This window comes from Triticum dicoccoides, chromosome 1B (genome assembly GCF_002162155.2).
Source record: "Triticum dicoccoides isolate Atlit2015 ecotype Zavitan chromosome 1B, WEW_v2.0, whole genome shotgun sequence".
Lineage (NCBI taxonomy): Eukaryota > Viridiplantae > Streptophyta > Magnoliopsida > Poales > Poaceae > Triticum > Triticum dicoccoides.
Genome location: NC_041381.1, coordinates 468,561,044 through 468,585,416, shown reverse-complemented (window position 1 = coordinate 468,585,416; position 24,373 = coordinate 468,561,044). Strand labels below are relative to the sequence as shown.

Below are 24,373 nucleotides of genomic sequence, written 5' to 3'. Positions count from 1 at the left end.
ACCTGAAAAGGACTAAGGATATGTTTCTCGTATATGGAAGTGACAAAGAGCTCATCGTAAAAGGTTACGTTGATGCAAGCTTTGACACTGATCCGGACGATTCTAAATCGCAAACCGGATACGTGTTTACATTAAACGGTGGAGCTGTCAGTTGGTGCAGTTCTAAACAAAGCGTCGTAGTGGGATCTACATGTGAAGTGGAATACATAGCTGCTTCGGAAGCAGCAAATGAAGGAGTCTGGATGAAGGAGTTCATATCCGATCTAGGTGTCATACCTAGTGCATCGGGTCCAATGAAAATCTTTTGTGACAATACTGGTGCAATTGCCTTGGCAAAGGAATCCAGATTTCACAAAAGGACCAAACACATCAAGAGACGCTTCAACTCCATCCGGGATCTAGTCCAGGTGGGAGACATAGAGATTTGCAAGATACATATGGATCTGAATGTTGCAGACCCGTTGACTAAGCCTCTTCCACGAGCAAAACATGATCAGCACCAAAGCTCCATGGGTGTTAGATTCATTACAGTGTAATCTAGATTACTGACTCTAGTGCAAGTGGGAGACTGAAGGAAATATGCCCTAGAGGCAATAATAAAGTTATTATTTATTTCCTTATAATCATGATAAATGTTTATTATTCATGCTAGAATTGTATTTACCGGAAACATAATACATGTGTGAATACATAGACAAACAGAGTGTCACTAGTATGCCTCTACTTGACTAGCTCGTTAATCAAAGATGGTTATGTTTCCTAACCATGAACAATGAGTTGTTATTTGATTAATGAGGTCACATCATTAGTAGAATGATCTGATTGACATGACCCATTCCATTAGCTTAGCACCCGATCGTTTAGTATGTTGCTATTGCTTTCTTCATGACTTATACATGTTCCTATGACTATGAGATTATGCAACTCCCGTTTACCGGAGGAACACTTTGGGTACTACCAAACGTCACAACGTAACTGGGTGATTATAAAGGAGTACTACAGGTGTCTCCAATGGTCGATGTTGGGTTGGCGTATTTCGAGATTAGGATTTGTCACTCCGATTGTCGGAGAGGTATCTCTGGGCCCTCTCGGTAATACACATCACATAAGCCTTGCAAGCATTACAACTAATATGTTAGTTGTGAGATGATGTATTACAGAACGAGTAAAGAGACTTGCTGGTAACGAGATTGAACTAGGTATTGGATACCGACGATCGAATCTCGGGCAAGTAACATACCGATGACAAAGGGAACAACGTATGTTGTTATGCGGTCTGACCGATAAAGATCTTCGTAGAATATGTAGGAGCCAATATGGGCATCCAGGTCCCGCTATTGGTTATTGACCAGAGACGTGTCTCGGTCATGTCTACATTGTTCTCGAACCCGTAGGGTCCGCACGCTTAAGGTTACGATGACAGTTATATTATGAGTTTATGCATTTTGATGTACCGAAGGTTGTTCGGAGTCCCGGATGTGATCACGGACATGACGAGGAGTCTCGAAATGGTCGAGACATAAAGATTGATATATTGGAAGCCTATGTTTGGACATCGGAAGTGTTCCGGGTGAAATCGGGATTTTACCGGGTTACCGGGAGGTTACCGGAACCCCCCGGAGCCATATGGGCCATCATGGGCCTTAGTGGAAAGGAGAAAGGGGCAGCCCAAGGGGGCTGCGCGCCTCCCCCCTTCCCCTAGTCCTATTAGGACTAGGAGAGGTGGCCGGCCACCCCTCTCCCTCTTTCCCCCTTGGGAATCCTAGTTGGAATAGGATTGGGGGGGAGTCCTACTCCCGGTAGGAGTAGGACTCCTCCTGCGCCTCTCCCTCTTGGCCGGCGCCCCCTCCCCCCTTGGCTCCTTTATATACGGAGGCAGGGGCACCTCTAAACACACAAGTTGACACAAGTTGATCCACGTGATCGATTCCTTAGCCGTGTGCGGTGCCCCCTGCCACCATATTCCTCGATAATACTGTAGTGGAGTTTAGGCGAAGCCCTGCTGCTGTAGTTCATCAAGATCGTCACCACGCCGTCGTGCTGACGAAACTCTTCCCCGACACTTTGCTGGATCGGAGTCCGGGGATCGTCATCGAGCTGAACGTGTGCTCGAACTCGGAGGTGCCGTAGTTTCGGTGCTTGATCGGTTGGATCGTGAAGACGTGCGACTACTTCCTCTACGTCGTGTCATCGCTTCCGCAGTCGGTCTGCGTTGGGTACGTAGACAACACTCTCCTCTCGTTGCTATGCATCACATGATCCTGTGTGCGCGTAGGAAAATTTTTGAAATTACTACGAAACTCAACACTTCGTCCATATAATAAGCGCAAGCTTGAGTTTTGGTCAAAACTTTGTGTTTTTCTTGGGTATAGCTCTCTTCATAAAGGATACAAGTGTCTCCACATTCCGTCTAATCGTGTCTACATCTCGCGTGATGTTGTGTTTGACGAGAATGTATTCCCATTCTCGTCTTTCTCGATGACTCCCGCACCTCCAGTCTCATCCTCGTCCTCCACTTCTCCTCTGCCTGCTCAATTTGTTGATATTGCATACTCTCCTGCGTTGTTGCCTAATCATGCTGCAGGTACAGGTCGTGGAGCTCGCCTTGAGTTATTGGATGAACATGAGAAGTTGGATGCACCTGGCGTGAAGCATGGTGCAATGCATGCGCCATGCATGCCTCCCGCTGCACCACCTGCGGTGGTTGCTGCTGGACCGGGGTCCACAGCCCCGGCCTCGCCCACACCAGCCTCCCCTGGGCTGGCATCGCCTAGGTCGGCCTTGGATGGCGTCACACCAGCCTCCCCTGGGCTGGCCTCGCCTGGGCCAGCCTTGGATGGTGTCGAGCGGACGGTCTCGCCTGAGCCGATCTTGCTTGACCTTGAGCGTTCAGCGGTGTTGCACGCCTCGTCTCCCGTTGCATCGCCTGGCCCTGCCTCGTCCTTGCCAGGCACTGCTGCACTGTCACCAGATGCCTCGCCGGCCTCCTTGGTGCCGCTGAACCTGTTGGGGAACGTAGTAATTTCAAAAAAATTCCTACACACACGCAAGATCATGGTGATGGCATAGCAACGAGAGGGGAGAGTGTTGTCCACGTACCCTCGTAGACCGTAAGCGGAAGCATTATGACAACGCGGTTGATGTAGTCGTACGTCTTCACGATCCGACTGATCCACGTATCGAACGTACGGCACCTCCGAGTTCAGCACACGTTCAGCTCGATGACGATCCCCGGGCTCCGATCCAGCAAAGCTTCGGGGATGATTTCCATCAGCACAACGGCGTGGTGACGATGATGATGCTCTACCGGCGTAGGGCTTCGCCTAAACTCCGCGACGATATGACCGAGGTGGAATATGGTGGAGGGGGGCATCGCACACGGCTAAGGAACGATCCGTAGATCAACTTGTGTCTATGGGGTGCCCCCTGCCCCCGTATATAAAGGAGCAAGGGGGGAGGCCGGCCGGCTCCTTGGGCGCGCCAAGGGAGGAGGAATCCTCCTCCTAGTAGGAGTAGGACTCCTCCTTTCCTACTCCTACTAGGAGGGGGAAGGAAGGGGGGAGGGGGAAGGAAAAGGGGGGGCGCCGCCCCCCCCCCCCTCCTAGTCCAATTCGGACCAGAGGGGGGAGGGGGCGCGCGGCCCATGCTGGCCGCCCCTCTCTCCTTTCCCCTAAGGCCCATAAGGCCCAATACTCTCCGAGGGGGTTCCTGTAACCCTCTCGGCACTCCGGTTTTCTTCGAAATCACCCGGAACACTTCCGGTGTCCGAATATAGTCGTCCAATATATCAATCTTTATGTCTCGACCATTTCGAGACTCCTCGTCATGTCCGTGATCACATCCGGGACTCTGAATAAACTTTGGTACATCAAAACTTATAAACTCATAATAAAACTGTCATCGTAACGTTAAGCGTGCGGACCCTACGGGTTTGAGAACTATGTAGACATGACCTAGAACCATTCTCGGTCAATAACCAATAGCGGGACCTGGATGCCCATATTGGTTCCTACATATTCTACGAAGATCTTTATCGGTCAAACCGCATAACAACATACGTTGTTCCCTTTGTCATCGGTATGTTACTTGCCTGAGATTTGATCGTCGGTATCCAATACCTAGTTCAATCTCATTACTGGCAAGTCTCTTTACTCGTTCTGTAACATATCATCTTATAACTAACTCATTAGTTACAATGCTTGCAAGGCTTAGGTGATGAGTATTACCGAGAGGGCCCAGAGATACCTCTCCGACAATTGGAGTGACAAAACCTAATCTCGAATTATGCCAACCCAACATGTACCTTCGGAAACACCTGTAGAGCACCTTTATAATCACCCAGTTATGTTGTGAAGTTTGGTAGCACACAAAGTGTTCTTCCGGTAAACGGGAGTTGCACAATCTCATAGTTGCAGGAACTTTGTATAAGTCATGAAGAAAGCAATAGCAATATACTAAACGATCAAGTGCTAGGCTAACGGAATGGGTCATGCCAATCACATCATTATCCTAATGATGTGATCCCATTAATCAAATGACAACACATGTCTATAGTTAGGAAACATAACCATCTTTGATTAATGAGCTAGTCAAGTAGAGGCATACTAGTGACTATATGTTTGTCTATGTATTCACACATGTATCATGTTTCCGGTTAATACAATTCTAGCATGAATAATAAACATTTATCATGAAATAAGGAAATAAATAATAACTTTATTATTGCCTCTAGGGCATATTTCCTTCAGTCTCCCACTTGCACTAGAGTCAATAATCTAGTTCACATCGCTATGTGATTTAACACTAATATTCACATCTGCATGTGATTAATACCCATAGTTCACATCATCATGTGATCAACACCCAAAGGGTTTACTAGAGTCAATAATCTAGTTCACATCGCTATGTGATTAACACCCAAAAGAGTACTAAGGTATGATCATGTTTTGCTCGTGAGAGAAGCTTAGTCAACGGGTCTGTCATATTCAGAGCCGTATGTATTTCGCAAATATTCTATGTCCACAATGCTCTGCACGGATCTACTCTAGCTAATTGCTCCCACTTTCAATATGTATCCAGATTGAGACTTAGAGTCATCTGGATTGGTGTAAAAGATTGCATCGTTGCAACTTTAACGACGGGGTCTTTTATCACCTCCATAATCGAGAAACATCTCCTTAGTTCTCACTAAGGATATTCTTGACCCATGTCCAGTGATCTACTTATTAGATCAAAATTGTATTCCTTTGCCAAACACAGAGCAAGGTGTACAATAGGTCTGGTTCACGGCATAGCATACTTTATAGAACCTATGACTGGGGCATAGGGAATGACTTTTCATTCTCTTTCTATTTTCTGCAATGGTCGGGTCTTGAGTCTTACTCAACTTCACACCTTGTAATACAGGCAAGAACTCCTTCTATGACTGTTCCATTTTGAACTATTTCAAAAATTTATCAAGGTATGTATTCATTGAAAAATCTTATCAAGCGTTTTGATCTATCTATATAGATCTTGATGCTCAATGTGTAAGCAGCTTTACCGAGGTCTTTCTTTTAAAGAACTCCTTTCAAACACTCCTTTATGCTTGCAGAATAATTCTACATTATTTCCGATCAACAATATGTCATTCACATATACTTATCAGAAATGTTGTAGTGCTCCCACTCACTTTCTTGTAAATACAGGCCTTTCCAAAAGTCTGTATAAAACCATATGCTTTGATCAACTCATCAAAGCGTATATTCCAACTCCAAGATGCTTGCACCAGTCCATTGATGGATCGCTGGAGCTTGCACATTTTGTTAGCACCTTTAGGATTAGCAAAACCTTCTGGTTGCATCATATACAACTCTTGTTTAAAAATCCATTAAGGAATGCAGTTTTGACATCCATTTGCCAGATTTCATAAAATGTGGCAATTGCTAACATGATTCAGACAGACTTAAGCATCGATACGAGTGAGAAAATCTCATCGTATTCAACACCTTGAACTTGTCGAAAACCTTTTGCAACAAGTCGAGCTTAGTAGATAGTAACACTACTACCAGTGTCCGTCTTCCTCTTGAAGATCCATTTATTTAACATGGCTTGCTGATCATCGAGCAAGTCAATCAAAGTCCATACTTTGTTCTCATACATGGATCATATCTCAGATTTTATGGCCTCAAGCCATTTCGTGGAATCTGGGCTCATCATCGCTTCCTCATAGTTCGTAGGTTCATCATGGTCTAGTAACATGACTTCCAGAACAGGATTACCGTACCACTCTGGTGCGGATCTTACTCTGGAAGACATACGAGGTTCTGTAGTAACTTAATCTGAAGTTTCATGATCATCATCATTAACTTCCTCACTAATTGGTGTAGTAGTCACAGGAACAGATTTCTGTGATGAACTACTTTCAAATAAGGGAGCAGGTATAGTTACCTCATCAAGTTCTACTTTCCTCCCACTCACTTCTTTCAAGAGAAACTCCTTCTCTAGAAAGGATCCATTCTAAGCAATGAATGTTTTGCCTTTGGATTTGTGATAGAAGGAGTACCCAATAGTTTCCTTTGGGTATTCTATGAAGACGCACTTCTCCGATTTGGGTTCGAGCTTATCAGGTTGAAACTTTTTCATATAAGCATCGCAACTCCAAACTTTAAGAAACGACAACTTTGGTTTCTTGCCAAACCACAGTTCATAAGGCGTCGTCTCAACGGATTTTGATGGTGCCCAATTTAAAGTGAATGCAGCTGTCTCTAATGCATAACCCCAAAACGATAGCGGTAAATTGGTAAGTGACATCATAGATCGCACCATATCCAATAAAGTGCGGTTACGACGTTCGGACACACCATAACGTTGTGGTGTTCCAGGTGGCGTGAGCTGTGAAACTATTCCACATTGTTTTAATTGAAGACCAAACTCGTAACTCAAATATTTGTCTCCGCGATCAGATCGCAGAAACTTTATTTTCTTGTTACGATGATTTTTCCACTTCACTTTGAAATTCTTTGAACCTTTCAACTATTTCAGACTTATGTTTCATCAAGTAGATATACCCATATCTGCTCAAATCATCTTGTGAAGGTCAGAAAATAACGATACTTGCCACGAGCATCAACACTCATTGGATCGCATACATCGGTATGTATTATTTCCAATAAGTCAGTAGCTTGTTCCATTGTTCCGGAGAACAGAGTTTTAGTCATCTTGCCCAAAAGGCACGGTTCGCAAGCATCAAATGATTCATAACCAAGTGATTCCGAAAATCCATCTTTTATGGAGTTTCTTCATGCGCTTTACACCCATATGACCTAAATGGCAGTGCCACAAATAAGTTGCACTATCATTATTAACTTTACATCGTTTGGTTTCAATATTATGAATATGTGTATCACACGATCGAGATCCAACAAACCATTTTCATTGGGTGTATGACCATAGGATGTTTTATTCATGTAAACAGAACAATAATTATTCTCTAACTTACATGAATAACCGTATTGCAATAAACATGATCAAATCATATTCATGCTCAACGCAAATGCCAAATAACATTTATTTAGGTTCAACACTAATCCCGAAAGTATAGGGAATGTGCGATGATGATCATATCAATCTTGGAACTACTTCCAACATTCATCGTCACCTCACCCTCAACTAGTTTCTGTTTATTCTGCAACTCCCGTTTCGAGTTACTACTCTTAGCAACTGAACTAGTATCAAATACCAAGGGGTTACTATAAACACTAGTAAAGTACACATCAATAGCATGTATATCAAATATACCTATGTTCACTTTGCCATCCTTCTTATCCGCCAAATACTTGGGGTAGTTCCACTTCCAGTGACCAGTACCTTTGCAGTAGAATCACTTAGTCTTAGGCTTAGGTCCAGACTTGGGCTTCTTCACTTGAGCAGCAACTTGCTTGCTGTTCTTCTTGAAGTTCCCCTTCTTCCCTTTGCCCTTTTTCTTGAAACTAGTGATCTTGTCCACCATCAACACTTTGATGTTTTTCTTTGATTTCTACCTTCGCCGATTTTTGCATCGCGAAGAGCTTGGGAATTGTTTTCGTCATCCCTTACATACTATAGTTCATCACGAAGTTCTAGTAACTTAGTGATGGTGACTAGAGAATTCTGTCAATCACTATCTTATCTGGAAGATTAACTCCCACTTGATTCAAGCGATTGAAGTACCCAGACAATCTGAGCACATGCTCACTAGTTGAGCGATTCTCCTCCATCTTTTAGCCATAGAACTTGTTGGAGACTTCATATCTCTCAACTCGGGTATTTGCTTGAAATATTAACTTCAACTCCTGGAACATCTTATATGGTCCATGACGTTCAAAACGTCTTTGAAGTCCCGATTCTAAGCCGTTAAGCATGGTGCACTAAACTATCAAGTAGTCATCATATTGAGCTAGCCAAATGTTCATAACGTCTGCATCTGCTCCTGCAATAGGTTTGTCACCTAGCGGTGCATCAAGGACATAATTCTTCTGCACAGCAATGAGGATAAACCTCAGATCACGGATCCAATCCGCATCATTGCTACTAACATTTTTCAACACAATTTTCTCTAGGAACATATCAAAATAAACATATGAGAGCAACAACGCAAGCTATTGATCTACAACATAATTTGCAAAATACTACCAGGACTAAGTTCATCATAAATTTAAGTTCAATTAATCATATTACTTAAGAACTCCCACTTAGAAAGACATCCCTCTAATCCTCTAAGTGATCACGTGATCCAAATCAACTAAACCATAACCGATCATCACGTGAAATGGAGTAGCTTTCAATGGTGAACATCATTATGTTGATCATATCTACTATATGATTCACGCTCGACCTTTCGGTCTCCGTGTTCCGAGGCCATATCTGCATATGCTAGGCTCGTCAAGTTTAACCTGAGTATTCCGCGTGTGCAAAACTGGCTTGCACCCGTTGTAGATGGACGTAGAGCTTATCACACCCGATCATCACGTGGTGTCTGGGCACGACAAACTTTGGCAACGGTGCATACTCAGGGAGAACACTTCTTGATAATTAGTGAGAGATCATCTTATAATGCTACCGTCAAACAAAACAGAATAAGATGTATAATAGATAAACATCATATGCAATCAAAATATGTGACATGATATGGCCATGATCATCTTGTGCCTTTGATCTCCATCTCCAAAGTACTGTCATGATCTCTATCGTCACTGGCACGACACCATGATCTTCATCATCTTGATCTATATCAATGTGTCGTCACATGGTCGTCTCGCCAACTGCTCTTGCAACTATTGCTATCGCATAGCGATAAAGTAAAGCAACTATTTGGCACTTGCATCTTATGCAACAAAGAGACAACCATAGAGCTTCTGCCAGTTGCCGATAACTTCAACAAAACATGATCATCTCATACAACAACTTATATCTCATCACGTCTTGACCATATCACATCACAACATGCCCTGCAAAAACAAGTTAGACGTCCTCTACTTTGTTGTTGCAAGTTTTACGTGGCTGCTACGGGCTGAGCAAGAACCGTTCTTACCTACGCATCAAAAACCACAACGATAGTTCGTCAAGTTAGTGCTGTTTTAACCTTTGCAAGGACCGGGCGTAGCCACACTCGGTTCAACTAAAGTTGGAGAAACAGACACCCGCTAGTCACCTGTGTGCAAAGCACGGCGGTAAAACCAGTCTCGCGTAAGCGTACGCGTAATGTCGGTCCGGTCCGCTTCATCCAACAATACCGCCGAACCAAAGTATGACATGCTGGTAAGAAGTATGACTTGTATCGCCCACAACTCACTTGTGTTCTACTCGTGCATATAACATCAACGCATAAAACCTATGCTCGAATGCCACTGTTGGGGAACGTAGTAATTTCAAAAAAATTCCTACGCACACGCAAGATCATGGTGATGGCATAGCAACGAGAGGGAAGAGTGTTGTCCACGTACCCTCGTAGACTGTAAGCGGAAGCGTTATGACAACGCAGTTGATGTAGTCGTACGTCTTCACGATCCGACCGATCCAAGTACCGAACGTACGGCACCTCCGAGTTCAGCACACGTTCAGCTCGATGACGATCCCCGGGCTCCGATCCAGCAAAGCTTCGGGGATGAGTTCCGTCAGCACGACGGCATGGTGACGATGATGATGCTCTACCGGCGCAGGGCTTCGCCTAAACTCCGCGACGATATGACTGAGGTGGAATATGGTGGAGGGGGGCACCGCACACGGCTAAGGAACGATCCGTAGATCAACTTGTGTCTATGGGGTGCCCCCTGCCCCCGTATGAGCAAGGGGGAGGCCGGCCGGCTCCTTGGGCGCGCCAAGGGAGGAGGAATCCTCCTCCTAGTAGGAGTAGGACTCCTCCTTTCCTACTCCTACTAGGAGGGGGAAGGAAGGGGGAGAGGGGGAAGGAAAAGGGGGGGCGCCCCCCCCCCCTCCTAGTCCAATTCGGACCAGAGGGGGGAGGGGGCGCGCGGCCCATGCTGGCCACCCCTCTCTCCTTTCCCCTAAGGTCCATAAGGCCCAATACTCTCCCGGGGGGTTCCGGTAACCCTCCCGGCACTCCGGTTTTCTCCGAAATCACCTGGAACACTTCCGGTGTCCGAATATAGTCGTCCAATATATCAATCTTTATGTCTCGACCATTTCGAGACTCCTCGTCATGTCCGTGATCACATCTGGGACTCCGAACAAACTTCGGTACATCAAAACTTATAAACTCATAATAAAACTGTCATCGTAACGTTAAGCGTGCGGACCCTACGGGTTCGAGAACTATGTAGACATGACCTAGAACCATTCTCGGTCAATAACCAATAGCGGGACCTGGATGCCCATATTGTTTCCTACATATTCTACGAAGATCTTTATCGGTCAAACCGCATAACAACATACGTTGTTCCCTTTGTCATTGGTATGTTACTTGCCCGAGATTTGATCGTCGGTATCAAATACCTAGTTCAATCTCGTTACCGGCAAGTCTCTTTACTCGTTCTGTAACATATCATCTTATAACTAACTCATTAGTTACAATGCTTGCAAGGCTTAGGTGATGAGTATTACCGAGAGGGCCCAGAGATACCTCTCCGACAATCGGAGTGACAAAACCTAATCTCGAATTATACCAACCCAACATGTACCTTCGGAAACACCTGTAGAGCACCTTTATAATCACCCAGTTACGTTGTGACGTTTGGTAGCACACAAAGTGTTCTTCCGGTAAACGGGAGTTGCACAATCTCATAGTTGCAGGAACTTTGTATAAGTCATGAAGAAAGCAATAGCAATATACTAAACGATCAAGTGCTAGGCTAACAGAATGGGTCATGTCAATCACATCATTATCCTAATGATGTGATCCCATTAATCAAATGACAACACATGTCTATGGTTAGGAAACATAACCATCTTTGATTAATGAGCTAGTCAAGTAGAGGCATACTAGTGACTATATGTTTGTCTATGTATTCACACATGTATCATGTTTCCGGTTAATACAATTCTAGCATGAATAATAAACATTTATCATAAAATAAGGAAATAAATAATAACTTTATTATTGCCTCTAGGGCATATTTCCTTCAGAACCCCGCTGCCATTGCTCCACGACCGGCTGCTGTTGCTCAGCGACCGCATACACGCAGCAGGTCTGGCATTTTCTGTCCCAAGCAACGCAAAGATGGAACGGTGGCATGGCTTGCGGCCTGCGTTGCTCATCTTCAGGGAGATCCTTCGGCTGAACCGCGTCATTTTCAGGCTGCTCTCGGGATTCCTCATTGGCGTCAGGCTATGGAACAAGAGTTTCAAGCGTTGTTGACAAATGGTACATGTCAACTTGTTCCTCCGGTCTCTGGTGTTAATGTCATTGATTCCAAGTGGGTCTTCAAAGTTAAGAAGCATGCCGATGGTTCTATTGAATGCTATAAGGCACGATTAGTGACGAAAGGGTTCAAGCAACGGTATGGTCTTGACTATGAGGATACGTTCAGTCCGGTGGTCAAACCAACGAGTATACGACTTCTGTTGTCCTTGGCTGTTACTCGAGGCTGGTTTCTCCGTCAGCTGAACGTTCAGACTTTTACATGGAGTTCTGGATGAGGAGGTTTACATGCGTCAGCCCCCAGGGTTTGTTGATCCTGCTCGCCCTCATCATCTGTGCCGCCTGGTCAAGGCGCTCTATGGGGTGAAGCAGGCTCCTCGTGCCTGGCATGCCAGATTGGGCTTTGTCCTTCGGTCACTTGGATTTGTTCCTTACACTGCTGACACGTCACTCTTTCTTCTGCATCGGCCTGAGGTGACGATATATCTGCTGGTGTATGTTGATGATATTATCCTCATCATCTCATCTGATGTTGTTGCTGATCGTCTGGTCTCTTCTTTGAGTGGTGACTTTGCAGTGAAGGATTTAGGAGCGTTGCATTACTTCCTTGGCTTGGAAGTCTCTCGTTCTCCTGCTGGTTTGACACTCACACATCATAAGTACTCCGTGGATTTGTTGCGAAGGGCAGGTATGCTACAGTGTAAACATGCCATGACTCCTATGTCTGCTACTGATCGTTTGTCTGCTTTTGATGGAGATCCCCTCACTTCCGATGATTCCACTGAGTATCGCAGTATTGTTGGTGGTCTGCGGTATCTGACTATCACTCGGCCTGCCATCTCCTACGCAGTCAATCGTGTTTGTCAGTTTCTTCATGCTCCTCAGACTTCTCACTGGACAGCGGTGAAGCGTATTCTTCGCTATGTTTGCTTCACTGCCTCATATGGTTTACTTCTTCAGCCAGCACCGTCTTTTACGCTTTCTGCTTTTTCGGATGCAGACTGGGCTGGTAATCCAGATGACAGGCGATCCACGGGGGGACATGCTGTCTTCTTTGGTCCTAATTTGATCGCCTGGGCTACTCGTAAACAAGCTACGGTGTCCAGGAGTAGCACTGAAGCTGAATACAAGGCAGTTGCCAATGCTACAGCTGAGATCATATGGGTACGGTCCTTATTGAGAGAATTGGGAGTTCCTCAACCTCAGCCACCTGTCCTTTGGCGTGACAACATTGGTGCTACATATCTATCATCTAATTCAGTGTTTCATGCTCGGACAAAACACATTGAAGTTGACTATCACTTTGTGCGGGAACGTGTTGCACAGAAGCTACTCTCTATCAAGTTTATCTCTTCTAAAGATCAACTTGCTGACATCTTCACGAAGCATCTACCATAACCTCAGTTTGTAGGCTGTAGGCGCAATCTTAACGTACTTTGTACCTCATGGCATAGTTAAGATCGAGGGAGGGTGTTAGACTGTATTTATACGTAGCCTTTGTATAGATCTTGTATATTGTACCGTACACCTTTGTGTACCCCTTATATATATGAGATAGCCACACCCGTTATGGGTGTCAAAACCCTACATTTAACAAGGATCACGGTTGCGAACTTGTAGTTAATCAAGACCTCTCAGTTAATCAACTGCGTATACTCTCATCTACATGAGTGAGTTATACTCAGTTACAGGTGGACATTCTCTGCAACTTTTTCCTTGCCCTTGTCCTCCTTGAGGCCAGGTACAGGGAAATCTTCCTCCGGCTGGCGGTGCCAACCATAATTGCAGGCCTCGATCCAGCGGGGGTGGAGCAAAAATGTCTTGTGTTTAACAGCCCAGCGGGCCTTCTCCGTTCCGGCATGCACGGCGACCACATGCGTAACGCTGGGATCCACCTCCGAGCAGCAAACGGCGCCCAGCTGCTCGGCCATCTTCCACATTATCTGATGCTGCGGCCGGCAATCGGACGGGAACACCTGACTGAAGACCAGCTTGCAGCCCTGCAGTACTTCCTGCCGCACCCTCTTGATTACCTATAAGGAGATGCGCAAGCACATGCAACAATATAGGAGTAGTCGCCAAACAAAAATCTACAACAACAAATGAGACTGTCACAGACACAGTCAAAACCTACCGGTCTTACGTCTCGAGAAGAAAGAGCAGTTTCAACACCCTACAGAAGAGATAGTGCAGAAGCAAATGGTTAAACGCTTGCAGAGGTTTATGCACAGGAGAAGACAGTGTAAAGCAACAGGATGATAAACTGTGATAAAACTGCAAATAACCTACCAAGTCAAAGAAAATCGTGTGTATGCGCTTCAGGACATCCAAAATTGTAGCTAGAGCACCATCGCTCTCCCTTTCATCCTGCATCAACTCTGACAAAGATTGGCCGCTATGGCGACAGCTCGCAGCGAAATAATGATATCGTTCCATCAAAATCAGGTTTTCTTTATGCTTCTGCCGGACCTGAAAAAAGGTACCATTTAGGTTAGCTCCAGTCATGTAAATGAAATCAATGAGAAATCTTGTAAAACTGGCAACGAATGATTACACTGAAGTCTTCATGTGGAACCAACCAACATAGCGATAAACTAAATGCATATCAAACATGTTCACCAAATAAAAACACTTAACTTCTTTGTGTCATCAAGAATCACTGCAAGACTGTCAGCTCCAAGAACCACATCAAGACCTTTCTGGTGCTGCTGAGTGCAGTCAGAGTTAGAGATCACTTTTGAATCAAAATAGACATTGCCAGGGTCAAGAAGCTTTGCTATTTCGATTGCATAAGCCTTGTCACCCATGGTGTAGATATACATCCTAAACATATTGCTTGCTTCTTCCAAAAATTTACGGACAAAGGGTCTCAACTTTGTAAGCATATGCATCCCTTGTAAGGTGAACAAACTTATGTTTGGATCATCTGCATTTAGGGAATGTCAGTGGTTTACCGCAAGTATATACATTATTACTGGATAAGTAACAAAAGGTTTCAACAAGAATGAATGCAAGTAAGTTGAGGTGGGAGAAAACAACTACTCCGTCCCAAAATTCTTGTCTTAGATTTGTCTAAATACGGATGTATCAAGTCCCGTTTTAGTATTAGATACATCCGTATCTAGACAAATCTAAGACAAGAATTTTGGGACGGAGGGAGTACATTGTATAAAATGGAAGTCTGACATACAGTGGAACTAAGTACTGCAAGACAGCTACTTTTGTCGTATAAAAAGTGTTGATTTTATACTACCATTATCAGTCTACTCATTGACGTCAACAAAAACAATTGAAATGTTGACCCGTAGATAACAGCAATACGAAGTGGTGCAAACGATAACAGCAATACGAAGTGGTGCAAACTGCATCGAACCCACTATTCTATGAAAATAAGCAATGATGAGGCACCAAAGATGACTATCTTCCTGGAAAATACAATCTAAACAGAGAGAATAACCATGAACAACGATATGACATTAACTATCCCTTTTTATGGTGTCACTCTATCTGATGGGTGCTGGCACAAAATTGTTGGTTAAAATAGTAATAATACTTCAAGGAAAATCTAAGATCATATCCTTTTTGTCAAGCCACTTTGATCACTGATTCGGACATAAAGTGTCTGTACATGTTACAAATTTGCAATGTAGTGAAACGGGTGAACAACAAATCTATCATTTCCTTTCCCTGAAAATTTTGAATAATTTCAAATATATTAGTGGAAAACTGAAATGAGATGATTTCACTCAAAGCAGAGTCACATCTATTTTGCAGAGGCAGTGCCGCCATGTTCACATTCATAAAATATCACACCGTGTATAGAAACAGCTAAGAGTTCTCAAAATTTAATGCAAATAGATACAACTTACTTTTTGATGCAGCATATTGAATTCCCAGGTCCATCTCAGCAGCAGAAATATCATGGAGGCTGGTTGAGTTAATCAATGTATGATCCAAATCTAAAATAAGCACCAGTTTTCTTTCACGCAACAGATTCTTCACTTCAGATCCACTTAGCCTGTCCATTTCTGAAGTACTTAGCCTCAAACCCTGCACTTAAATAGTGGTTCAGAATCCAAGAAAACACTGAAGGTAGTTTGCAAGGATAAGTAGAAACGGTGATATAATTCTGAAAATCTCAAAATATATTAGAATAACATTGGTTTCAAGATGGGTGATTATGATTTACGCAAGGGCAATGCAATAAAGAAACACCATCATACCTCACATGTTTACAGAGAGAGTCGGAGGTTTATGTACATACCTCAGAGATGTAACCAAAAGGGACTCCTGTAAAATCTTCTTCGTCTTGGTTTTTCCCGCATGTAAAGCAAAGTCCACCAATAAATCCAGTATGTGGAGGACATGTCTTGATTTGAGCATCTTTAACTGAGCCTGCTACAACATGTGTTCAATAATTCCACATATATTGCCATATCATGCACATTCAATACTCAAGATATGATAAACTGAGCCGAATCCAGAGTGCAGTAGAAGTAATATTTCCTTTCATTTCTTTAACACCTCATAAGCCATTGTAGGATGTATGATAAGAAACTTGTCAAACAGAAGGCCTAATGAAATACAGAAACGAATGTGACATCATATGTGCATTATACGGAGTGGCAAGATTTAGTTAGACAAGCAAGTCAAAGGCTGAGAGCCTGAGATTGCACAAGTACCCACGAGCCTGCAGAACTCACTGACAATTATCATAACATATACCCCTTATGGAATGGAGTCTGTAAACTTACAGTGCATTCAGAAACTGAAGATCTCATGTGAAAAATAAATTTAACACCACAATCTTTGTACATGAGCTACTAAAGTTCAATGGCTGCAAAACAGGACTAAAACAAGCATACCAATGGCATCTTCTTCAGGCCTTGTTGCTGTTCCTTGATCTTGGTGCTGTTCCTCCACTCTACACCTTTTGTGACTGCACATTTAGTGCAGTTGACAGTAGCCAGATTCAATCCTTCATCCACAAATACAGACTATTGCTACCTCAGTACACTGAACCACTTGATGCAGCAATTTTCAGGATGAATAAATTTTTATGTAAGTACATGCAATACTTGCTCACGACAATCCTATCATGTCACATTTTCCTTCAAATTGTTTTTGCGTATGAATGACTGAACACAATTTAGATAGATATTTAACAAAGCAAGATCAACTATTAGTCATAACTTCATGGATTGTACCTAGGCCTGTTTGGTGTTAACAAAACTGAACAACGTCATTTCCATTGTTGTTTAGATGTGCTGCAGTTTCACGGGAGCTGAATGAGCCGAAGCTGACAGGCTCAACGATTTGGGTACAAGGCGGGGGCGGGGTACCTTCCCTGCCCTACGGCATCTAGTTCGACCACCAAATCCTCCTTCTCCCCCTCCTCCGCTTCGTCGTCGCTGGGTGACCCAGGGGGCTCGCCACGGGAGGCGGAGTCAGCGGCAGAGGCGAGCTCGAGCTCCGCGTCCAGGATGTCAGCGAATTCGTCGCCTTCGCTGAGGGAAGACAGGGACGGCGACGGTGACTCGCCGGCGACGCTCATGATCGAAGCCGCGACGGTGAGGGCGACGGAGGTAGGGAGCAATTTGGGTGGGTGGGACTTTGGGAAAAGGAAGGAAGACTTGGAATGGGGTCGCGGCACCCGCGAACGTCGGTTAGGACTAGGCCCAGGTCCGTATGCCGGCTGCTGTTGTTTCTTGAAAACAGATGCGTACTGGTATAAGAAATGGGAAATCATTTCTATAATTAGAAAATGAATTTCAGTGAACTAATATTTTAAAAAGTACTCCCTCTGTTCCTAAATATTCCCTCCGTCCGGAAATACTTGTTCTAGAAATTAATAAAATAGATGTATCTATAACTAAAATAAGTCTAGATACATTCATTTCGAGGACAAGTATTTCCGGGCGGAGGGAGTATAAGTCTTTGGAGAAATTTTAGTATGGACCACATATGAAGCAAAATGAGTGAATCTACACACAAATTGCATCTTCATACATCCGTATATGGTCCATAGTGAAATCTTTTCAAAGACTTATATTTAGGAACGGAGGGAGTAGTTAACTCGAATTTCAGTGAACTAAATTCAATTACGGTGAGGAGGACGGTGGAGATGACCTTGATCCGGATGGATTTGCTGCTGATACCAAGAAGAATAGAAGAGAAAGCTTTAACTTGAGGGAAGATGATCACTTGTGCGATGTGTGGTTGGCCACCAGCATAGATCTGATCCAGGACACGGAGCAAAATGGCGCAACATTTTGGGCAAACATTCATACTTGGTTCCATGAGCACAAGCATTTTCGAGTCCCCACGCCAACGAACTCATCCGCAAGCATGGGGTAAACTCGCTCAACCATAGATGGTACACCATCCAAGAGACCGTGTCCAAGTATTACGGCCATTTGAAATACCCGTAAAAAAAATGAAATATATGCTTTCAGAAAGCTGCAGAACAGAGCTTGTCACTCGTTCAACTGTCATCTATTGATATGGCTGATACGAGAATCAGACCAGCGGGCACTAGAACATGTAGTACTACCATAAATAACATACGCATCAGGGAGATCATATCTTAAAATGCTGCACTACCTATTGCGTGAGAGTAAGTATAAGAATCTACGATATACAGTATATAGTTGCGTCGCTACAGACCTACCGTGTATATCAGGAACACGCTTACGAACTTGTTATCAATCAAGACCTCTCGGATAATCAGCCATTTTGGGGGCTCAGTCAATCAAGACCTCTCGGATAATCAGCCATTTTTGGGGCTCAGTCAATCAGCTGCGTATAAAAAATCTACATGACTCGGTTACTCAATTGCAGGTGGCATCTTCTGTAACTTTTTCCTTGCCCTTGTCCTCCTTCAGGCCAGGTACAGAGAAGTTTTCCTCCGGCTGGCGTTGCCAGCGATAATTGCAGGCCTCGATCCATCGGGGGAGGAGCAAAAACTTCTTGTTGACAGCAGCCCAGCGGGCCTTCTCCGTTCCGGCATGCACGGCGACCACATGGGTAACGCTGGGATCCACCTCCGAGCAGCAGACGGCGCCCAGCTGCTCGGCCATCTTCCACATTATCTGATCCTGCGGATGGCAATCCGACGGGAACACTCGACTGAAGACCAGCTTGCAGCCCTGGAGTACTTCCTGCCGCACCCTCTTGATTACCTGCGACGGAGAAGATACGTAAGCCCAGGCAACAACATTGTGACCAAACAAAATCTACAACAGACAAATGAGACCATGTCACACCGACACAGTCAAAACCTACCTGTCTTACGTCTCGAGAAGAAAGAGCAGTTTCCACACCCTGCAGAAGAGATAGCGCAGAAGCATATGGTTAAACGCTTACAGAGGTTTATGCACAGGGAGAAGACGGTGTAAGGCAACAGGATGATAAACTCTGAGAAAACTTTAAGTTACGTACCGAGTCAAAGAAAATCGTGTGTATGCGCTTCAGGACATCCAGAATTGTAGCCAGAGCACCATCGCTCTCCCTTTCATCTTGCATCATCTCTGACAAAGATTGGTTGCTAAAACCAAACTGGCGACAGCTCGCAGCAAAATAATGATATCTCTCCATCAGAATCAGGTTTTCTTTATGCTTCTGCCAGACCTGAAAAAAATTAGTACCATTGAGGTTAGCTACAGTCATATAGATGAAATCAATAATAAATCTTGTAAAACTGGCAATGAATGATCATACTGTGAAGTCTTCATGTGGAACCAACCAACGTAGCAATAAACTAAATGCATATCAAACATGTTCACCAAACAAAAACACTTACATATTCAGTGTCATCAAGAATCACTGCGACACTGTCAGCTCCGAGAACCACATCGAGACCTTTCTGGTGCCGCTGAGTGCAGTCGGAGTTAGAAATCACTTTTGAATCAAAATAGACATTGCCAGGGTCAAGAAGCTTTGCTATTTCGACTGCATAAGCCTTGTCACCCATGGTATAGATATACAGCTCAAACATACTGCTTGCTTCTTCCAAAAATTTACGGACAAAGGGTCTCAACTTTGTAAGCATATGCATTCCTTGTAATGTGAACAAGCTTCCGTCTGGATCATCTGCATTTAGGGAATGTCAGTGGTTTACCACAAGTATAGTTACAAATTACTGGATAAATAAATAACAAATGGTTTCAACAAGAGTGAAAGCCAGTAAGTTGAGGTGCGAGAAAACAAATATATAAAATGGAAGTCTGACATACATTGAAACCGCTAGTTATAAATAACTGGATAAGTAACAAAATGTTTCAACATGAATGAAAGCAAGTAAGCTGAGGTGGGAGAACACAACTATACAAAATGGAAGTCTGACATACACTGGAACTAAGTATTGCAAGATAGCTAATTTCGCCGTATAAAAAGTGTTGATTTATTCTATCATTATCAGTCTACTTGTTGACGTCAACAAAAACAATTGAAAGGTTGACCCATAGATAGCAGTCATACTGGGCGGTGCAAACTGCATTGAACCCACTATTCTATCAAAATAAGCAATGATGAGGCACCAAAGATGACTATAAATTTTAATCTCGAAATCAAACTATAAGGATATAATCTAAACAGAGAAAGTCACCATGAACAACGACACAACATTAACTATTCATTTTATGGTGTCACTCTATCTGATGGCACAAAATTGTTGGTTAAAGTTGTAATAATACTTCAAGGAAAACCTAAGATCATATCCTTTTTCTCAAGCCACTTTGACCATTGATTCGAACATAAAGTGTCAGTACATGTTACAAATTTGCAATGTAGTGAAACTGGTGAACAACAAATCTATAATTTCCTTTCCCTGAAGATTTTAAATAATTTCAAATATATTTACACTGAAATGAGATGATTTCACTCGTAGCAGAGTCGCATCTATTGAAATGAGATGATTTCACTCGTAGCAGAGTCGCATCTATTTTGCAGAGGCAGTGCCTCCATATTCATATTCACAAAATATCGCACCGTGTATAGAAACAGCAAGAGTTCTCAAAATTTAATGCTAATAGATACAACTTACTTTTTGATGCAGCAGATTGAATTCCCAGGTCCATCTCAGCAGCAGAAATATCATGGAGTCTGGTTGAGTTAATCAGTGTATGATCCAGATCTAAAATAAGTACCAGTTTTCTTTCACGCAACAGATTCTTCACTTCAGATCCACGTAGCCTGTCCATTTCTGAAGTACCTAGCCTCAAACCCTGCATTTATTTAAATAGTTCTTCAAAATCCAAGAAAACATGGAAGGTACTTTGCAAGGATAAGTAGAAACAGTAATATAACTCTGAAAATATCAGAACATATTAGAATGACATTGGTTTCAAAAAATGGGTGATTATGATTTACGCAAGGCAAATGCAATAAAGAAACACCATTATAGCTCTCATGTTTACTGAGAGTTGGAGGTTTATGTACCTTGTGGATGTAACCAAAAGCGACTCCTGGGACATCTTCTTCGTCTTGGCTTTTCCCGCATCTAAAGCATAGTCCACCAAAAAATCCAGGATGTGGAGGACATATCTTGATTTGAACATCTTTAACTGAGCCTGCTACAACATGTGTTCAGTAATTCCACATATCTTGCCATATCATGCACATTCAATGCTCAAGATATATAAGCCATGGCAGGGATGTATGACAGGAAACTTGTCAAACAAAAGGTCCTAATGAAATACGGAAACGAATGTGACCTCATATGTGTATTATAAGGAGTGGCAAGATTTAGTTAGACAAGCAAGTCAAAGGCTGAGAGCCTGAGATCGCCGAAGACCCCACAAGACTACAGAACCCACTGACAATTATCATAACATATACCCCTTATGGAATGGAGTCTGTAAACTTGCAATTGCATTCAGAAACTGAGGGTCGCATTCTCATATGAAACATAAATTTAAAACAACAATCTTAGTACAAGAGCTACTAAAGTTCAATGGCTGTAAAACAGGACTAACAAGCATACCAATGGCATCTTCTTCAGGCCTTGTTGCTGTTCCTTGATCTTGGTGATGTTCCTCCAGTCTACGCCTTTTGTTACTGCATATTTCATGCAGTTGACAGTAGTCAGATTCATAGTGCAAAATATACAAAACGAAACATCAAGAGTTCTTTGAAAACACATCATCAACCCATATTCATACCTTGCCTCCCCCCTTCCCCTCAGTATTCAGTCCCTCATCGAGAATTACATACTATTGATACCTCAGTACATTGAACCATTTGATGCAGAAAATTTTGGGATGAATGAATTTTATGCAACTACCTGCGCATACTTGCTCACAACAATCCTATCATGTCAAATTTTCCTTCAAATTGTTTTCGTGAATCAACGATTGAACAAAATTTAGATATATACTCCCTCCGTTCCTAAATATAAGTCTTTGTAGAGATTTCACTTTGAATCACATACGGATGTATATAGATGCATTTTAGAGTATAGATTCACTCATTTTGTTCCGTATGTAGTCCATAGTGCAATCCCTACAAAGACTTATATTTAGGAACGGAGGGAGTATTAAACAAAATAAGATCAACTGTTAACCATAACTTCATGGATTGTACCTGGGCCTGTTGGGATGATTGGCAAGGCCAACATCATTTCCCCTGAACAATACAATTTACAAAAGTGTTTGTTTAGTCATCTGAAGCTTCAGGTTGTGTTAAGTCACATCAGATTTACCATGTTTAGTCATAACTTCATCTTATAAACCCCTGTGCTAACGATGAGACCAGGCTAAAGGGGCCCTTAACCACATGCTGAATGGAAGGCTTTCCACACGGGAGGTTATCAGATTAAGTTGTTTAGATGTGCTGTTGTTCACAGTATCACGGGAGCTGAATGAGCCGAAGCTGCCTGCCAGGCTCATCGATTTGGTACAAGGCGGGGGCGGAGGACCGAATGCGCGTACCTTCCCAGCCCTACGGCGTCTAGTTCGACCACCAAGTCCTCCTCTTCATCCTCCTCCTCCTCTTCGTCGTCGCTGGGTGACCCGGGGGGCTCGCCAGGGGAGGCGGAGTCAGCGGCAGAGGCGAGCTCGAGCTCCGCGTCCAGGATGTCAGCGAAATCGTCGTCTTCGCTGAGGGAAGACAGGGACGGCGACGGGGACTCGGCGGCGACGCTCATGATCGAAGCCGCGACGGTGAGGGCGACGGGGGAGGGGAGCAATTTGGGTGGGTTGGAAAGTCCAGAGAAGGAAGGAGGACTTGGAATATGGGTCGGCGCCTGCAAGCCCGGGGTACAGTTCTTTGGGCTTGCGGTTGAACGTAGGTTAGGCCTAGGCCCAGATCCGTGTAAGCCTGGTCCAAAAAAGAAAAAAGAGACATCTCTTCTGGGGGTTTTCCTATTTAGCGCTGCAGGCGCCGGTTCGTACTGTTTTCCGCAAACCGGCGCCTGCAGCCGCCTTCTCTGGGCTCGGCCCATTTCGCGCTCGTCTCCCGTCCAACCCCAGTATTCAAGGCGCAAAAAATCCGCGAGAGCTGGGACTCGAACCGGAGATTTCATGGCTCTCATCGCAACGTGGTAACCACCCCGCCACAAGAACCTTATGCGCTATATTTCATCACTTTCTTTTCTTATCATCTTTCCTTTCGTTTCTTTTGTTTTCTGACTGTTTTCTTTCTTTTTTTATTTTTTGTATTTTTCCTTCTTCCTCATTCAATGATTTTCTTTCGAATGTATCCATATTTTATTTAAAATTGATGAACCTTTTCAAATTCTATGAACTTTTTTCTAATCCAATGTACCTTTTCAATTTTGATAAACTTTTTTTCATATTCGTTGAACGTTTCCAATTCTGATGAACTTTCTTTAAATTCAATGAACTTTTTTCAAGTATGATGAACTTTTTTCAAGAGTGATGAATTTTTTCATCAATTTTGTGAACTTTTTTCAAAATCGTTGAACTTTTTCAAACTTGCTGAACTACTTTTCAAAACCGATGAACTTTTTTCGAAAACGATGAACTTTTTTTTCGAAAACTATGAACTTTTTTTAAACCGATGAACTTTTTTCAAAATCGATGAACTTTTTGAACTCGCTGAACTGTTTTCAAAATCGATGAACTTTTTTTCGAAAACGATGAACTTTTTTTCGAAAATGATGAACTTTTGTTCAAAACTGATGATTTTTTTTCAAAAATGATGAACTTTTAAAACTTTTTCATAAAGATTTTTCCAAAATCGGTGAACTTTTCTTCAAAATGATGAACTATTTCTCAAAATCGTTGAACTTTTTTTAAGTTTGTGAACTTTTTGTCTCAAAATCGGCAAACGCTTTTAAATTCACGATTTATAAAAGAAATAAAAGAATTGAATGATAAATAAATAGCGTGGCCATACTGTTTCATGTACTGATAGCGCTAATGAAAACCACTAGTGTCCAATTGCTTAGGTGGTCAGCTAAAGTCGAACTAGCCTTGTGTTCGTGACCGATGCAGGTTCGATTCCTGAAACAGCCATATTTTTTCGTTTTTTTATAGCGATTGTGTTCCCTAATGAAAACCACTAGTGTCGAATTGC

The 24,373-nt window shown here is 43.2% G+C and overlaps 2 protein-coding genes across 10 annotated transcripts; both read right to left on the bottom strand.

Annotated features, from left to right (window-relative positions):
- Positions 1-13,331: 13,331 nt before the first annotated feature.
- Positions 13,332-17,517, bottom strand: LOC119341741 (RNA polymerase II C-terminal domain phosphatase-like 4). Of its 8 annotated transcripts, none has more exons than XM_037613600.1 (8): positions 17,179-17,517; positions 16,702-16,775; positions 16,101-16,234; positions 15,706-15,886; positions 14,473-14,762; positions 14,126-14,305; positions 13,971-14,009; positions 13,332-13,869 (listed from the first exon to the last, which is right to left on the bottom strand). In XM_037613600.1, exons 1-8 carry the CDS (start codon positions 17,388-17,390, stop codon positions 13,522-13,524), a joined length of 1,458 nt encoding a protein of 485 aa, XP_037469497.1. In that variant the 5' UTR covers positions 17,391-17,517; the 3' UTR covers positions 13,332-13,521. The 8 variants fall into 8 exon arrangements, with proteins under 8 accessions (XP_037469497.1, XP_037469503.1, XP_037469513.1 ...); XM_037613606.1 differs by having other exon boundaries at positions 16,101-16,231; XM_037613616.1 differs by having other exon boundaries at positions 16,702-16,833; positions 17,044-17,315.
- A 799-nt stretch (positions 17,518-18,316) lies between these two features.
- On the bottom strand, positions 18,317-23,050 carry LOC119341727 (RNA polymerase II C-terminal domain phosphatase-like 4). Of its 2 annotated transcripts, none has more exons than XM_037613590.1 (8): positions 22,765-23,050; positions 21,819-21,892; positions 21,275-21,408; positions 20,880-21,060; positions 19,638-19,927; positions 19,277-19,465; positions 19,121-19,159; positions 18,317-19,017 (listed from the first exon to the last, which is right to left on the bottom strand). In XM_037613590.1, exons 1-8 carry the CDS (start codon positions 22,977-22,979, stop codon positions 18,667-18,669), a joined length of 1,473 nt encoding a protein of 490 aa, XP_037469487.1. In that variant the 5' UTR covers positions 22,980-23,050; the 3' UTR covers positions 18,317-18,666. The 2 variants fall into 2 exon arrangements, with proteins under 2 accessions (XP_037469487.1, XP_037469490.1); XM_037613593.1 differs by having other exon boundaries at positions 21,275-21,405.
- Between the last annotated feature and the right edge of the window lie 1,323 nt (positions 23,051-24,373).